The sequence below is a fragment of the Monopterus albus genome, unplaced genomic scaffold, assembly GCF_001952655.1.
Source record: "Monopterus albus unplaced genomic scaffold, M_albus_1.0 scaffold390.1, whole genome shotgun sequence".
Lineage (NCBI taxonomy): Eukaryota > Metazoa > Chordata > Actinopteri > Synbranchiformes > Synbranchidae > Monopterus > Monopterus albus.
Window position 1 is genome coordinate 233594 of NW_018128270.1, and position 4469 is coordinate 238062.

At 42.3% G+C, this 4469-nt stretch overlaps 1 protein-coding gene across 1 annotated transcript in view; it reads right to left on the reverse strand.

Moving 5' to 3' along the window:
• col28a1a (collagen, type XXVIII, alpha 1a) overlaps nt 1–4469 on the reverse strand; it is an 87036-nt gene that overhangs the window by 7477 nt on the left and 75090 nt on the right. The window contains exons 30-34 of the mRNA XM_020585977.1: nt 3763–3798; nt 3639–3675; nt 2716–3270; nt 2467–2615; nt 1612–1852 (exon numbers count right to left, since the gene is read on the reverse strand). Coding sequence (XP_020441633.1) covers nt 1612–1852; nt 2467–2615; nt 2716–3270; nt 3639–3675; nt 3763–3798 — 1018 coding nt within the window. The remainder of the gene's footprint in view (nt 1–1611; nt 1853–2466; nt 2616–2715; nt 3271–3638; nt 3676–3762; nt 3799–4469) is intronic.

Here is a 4469-nt window from a genome sequence, read left to right on the forward strand (position 1 = left end):
TTCCTTCAGGAATGGCCCTGTATTTGGCTCCATCCACCTTCCGCTCAATTTTAACCATCTTCCCTGTCCCTGCTGAAGAAAAGCAGGCCCAAACCATGATGCTGCCACCACCATGTTTGACAGTGGGGATGGTGTGTTCAGGGTGATGAGCTGTGTTGCTTTTACGCCAAACATAACGTTTTGCATTGTTGCCAAAAAGTTCGATTTTGGTTTCATCTGACCAGAGCACCTTCTTCCACATGTTTGGTGTGTCTCCCAGGTGGCTTGTGGCAAACTTTAAACGACACTTTTTATGGATATCTTTAAGAAATGGCTTTCTTCTTGCCACTCTTCCATAAAGGCCAGATTTGTGCAGTATACGACTGATTGTTGTCCTATGGACAGAGTCTCCCACCTCAGCTGTAGATCTCTGCATTTCATCCAGAGTGATCATGGGCCTCTTGGCTGCATCTCTGATCAGTGTTCTCCTTGTATGAGCTGAAAGTTTAGAGGGACGGTCAGGTCTTGGTAGATTTGCAGTGGTCTGATACTCCTTCCATTTCAATCTTATCGCTTGCACAGTGCTCCTTGGGATGTTTAAAGTTTGGGAAATCTTTTTGTATCCAAATCCGGCTTTAAACTTCTGCACAACAGTATCTCGGACCTGCCTGGTGTGTTCTTTGTTCTTCATGATGCTCTCTGCGCTTTAAACGGAGCTCTGAGACTATCACAGTGCAGGTGCATTTATATGGAGACTTGATTACACACAGGTGGATTCTATTTATCATCATTAGTCATTTAGGTCAACATTGGATCATTCAGAGATCCTCACTGAACTTCTGGAGTGAGTTTGCTGCACTGAAAGTAAAGGGGCTGAATAATTTTGCACGCCCAATTTTTCAGTTTTTTATTTGTTAAAAAAGTTTGAAATATCCAATAAATTTCGTTCCACTTCATGATTGTGTCCCACTTGTTGTTGATTCTTCACAAAAAATTACAGTTTTATATCTTTATGTTTGAAGCGTGAAATGTGGCAAAAGTTTGCAAAGTTCAAGGGGGCCGAATACTTTCGCAAGGCACTGTATGTTTAATCTAATGGTCAACAGATTTTACATACAAATACTACATACTGTACTACATACTAATGGTAATACTCAAGTAAAGACTAAGGGTAGTAACTATAGCTGGCAGATAAATCAAATGGAGAACAATACAGTATTTGCCTTTGAAATATAGTGGTGCAGAGATATAAACAAGCATACAAGTACAAGCAGCTTACATAGCCACTGAAGTGCAGTACTTGAGTAATGTAGTTAGTTTTACTTTGCCCAACAGCAAACGCTTCCCATGAGGCCCCATAACAGGTTAATCCTGTCATGTCTGTTTGAGCTGTATTAAGTGTAATGGCATCCCACAGGCCCACTTTATACTTGTTCAAGTGAATACACTGTCATTTGTTAAATATTTGTAGCCCTCTATGAATAATATTTGTTTGATATGATTTATACTTTATACTATACTGACATTAGGAAGTTATGTGAGAAGGAAAAACAGCAGGTTTTCCAGAAAAGTAAACAAACGCCAGATATGATAAGCAGACTCCATCTGTTTACACTACATCTGCTTGTTTACCTGGCACCTGTAAGTCTGTCAGGGCTGGAGTAGGCTGGTTGAGCAGCACCTGTTTGATTGGAGTCTGAGGGCCCACCATGGATGTTACCCCTGGGCCCTGCTTCCCTCTGCTACCAGGAGATTCAGGCTGTCTGTTCCAGGGATCTACCAGTGGTTTAGTGTCAACCAAATTCTCACTGCATTGCTCTGACTCGGGAGACTGTGGAGTCAGGGCAGTGACTGGCTCCAATGGGAGTTCAAGCTAGAAAGAAAAGGATTAACTTACATCAGATGCACTATTTCCAGCAACAGGAAGCAACACTGACTAAATTCTAGGTGCAAGGTAAATATGGGCGTGTTCAACAGTGTTTTGCAATTTTGGTGACCACAGTGCACTTGTGTGTGCAGCCAGGGGTCACCAGGTGCACTGTGGAGGGGAGGTGGAAGACGTCATGAGCAGGTGGAGTCGGTGCTGGCTTTAGTCATATGCAGTCAAACCAGCTCGCTTTAAAAAGCAGGGTGGAAACCTGACTGACTGATGTCACTGATGTCAGGACATGGAAATATATGAGAAGACAGATTCTTTGCCTGTATTGTCTTCTCCTGCCAGTTATGTTCTCCATTCCTAAATTGACAGTGACAAAACTGTGACATATCAGTATTTTTCTTAGAAATCCAGTGTTGGTATGCGTCTTATCAGTATGCTACTTGTTACAAGTGGAGAAGTGAAACAACACCTTGCAAGTAAAGATAAAGAAATAAATCCAAATCATAAACTTGTACTTTTGACAGCAAAGGGGAAACTGATGAGGTTGAGGAGAACCTGTCATATTAATCTATCTACCATCTTTCCATAAGAGATCGAATCAGCCTTACTTGTATGTCCTCCTCCTCTGGCAACTCTTTGTTATGGCTTTTGTCTGGAGCCTCTGGGTAGATTTCCACAGAAGGAAAGACAAAACTGGGTAGAAAGGACATTGTGTCATCCTGCTCACATAACTGACCGAGTATGTTGCTTTCCAGATCTGTATCAAAATAAACAAAGAGAAAACATAATTGTACAAAGCTTGTGTTAGAGGTTGTTACATTTGGCACTGTTCATCTTAGGCATGTGTGCTTGCTTACTGGGAAGTGCCCTGTAGTCGTCTATAAGGTAGACATGCTCTTCATCAGGATCAGAGGCAATAACATCCATTTCAGCCTGGAACTCTTCATACAAAGGGTTGGTCTTGTTCATGACTCCTATAACAAACATCTCAATTCCCTCTGCATGTGCCTCTGTGGCTGTTTCTTCAAGCTGCACAACGTCACGGGGGTCAGCCTGCCCATCCGTTAAAACCACAGCCATTTTCCTCACGCCCGGTCGTGAGGCCCGGAACAGCTGATTGGCTCGATGGATGGCCCTGCCCGTGAAGGTGCCCTCACCCAGGTAGGGCATCTTCCTGATAGTGGCCTTGATGTCATCCTGGCTGGGCTGCTGCTGAAGGCTGACCACCACCATGTCCACATGGCTGTAGAGCACCACGCCAATCTGGCTGGCTTCTTGGCTTACCGACATCCGGTCGATAAGAGCATTCACAAAGTCCTTCACCAGCTCAAAGTTTTCTGGTCCCACGCTTTCAGAGCTGTCTATCACAAACACCAGTTCCAGAGGGCTCTCTCTGCAATGCAGACCACAGCCTGGCCACAAATGTAACAGATTCAATTGTGAAAAAAGTGGATGGATACAAAAAGACAGAACATACACAGATTTGCACTAAGTACTACTGTATCTCTGTGCAGCTTATAATCTTAACTAATAAGACTAAATACACTGCAATAGTCTTGCAATAAATACTGAATCACTTCTTAAGCTGCTTTTGTCTTGACTCAGTGCTATAGAATCGTTCAAATATGTTTTTTTAAATTTTGTGGGGTTGCATTATATCATAAGGGGTTTCTATATTTTGCCTACTAAATATGCATTTATTAGGAACATAAAATCCCAACTAAGCAACAAAAAAAGAAGAAATGGCCACTGAAAATGTGACAAAAAGTATGCCATTTACCACAGATTTCCCTTATTATTGTGATGACCTCTTCTCTCTGTGTACAGGAAATGGAAGAAGAGGTCTTACATTTTCATGCTGAAATATGCAGTTCAGTGTCATTTGTGTCAGTCACTTCACTCACTGTCAGTCCAGGTTCCCCCTTTTCTCCCAGCCTGCCCTGTAAGATAAAGCACAATGATAACATAGTTTTCAGCAAATCAGTAACAGCGCACGATGCTCTGATCCATTTGCTACTCTGAAAAACTGATCATGTCATTAAAAAAAAAAAAAAAAAACATGTTAATGCACTGTTTCTGTAGAGAATTGTAAAGCTGGAGAAGTTACTATGTCTACATTATGCCAGTTAAAATATGGGGTTTCTAAGTTACCTGCTTTGTTTAGAGTGTTACACATTTCTTGTCATCGGGACAGATACTGTTGATTAACTATCTGTGGAGGAGGCATTCAAATTAATTAATGCTGTTGTGGTTTGTCGTGCTGTTCACTCATATTTTGGCTGGAACATGTCAGGTAGGACAGTGGTCCCCAACCCCCGGGCCGCGGACCGGTACCGGTCCGTGGATCACTTGGTACCGGGCCGCACAATAAATCATTAATTATTTCCGTTTTATTTATTATCTGAGTCTGAACGATCTTTTATTTTGAAAAATGACCGCATTCTCTCGGTTACATCTCGGTCACTTGAGCGCCAAAACTGGCTTACTTGTGGACATATTCAGCCTGCTCAATGAACTCAATCTGTCACTTCAGGGGAAAATGACAACTGTCTTCAAGTTGGCAGATAAAGTAGCTGCATTTAAAGCCAAACTGGATTTGTGGGGACGACGC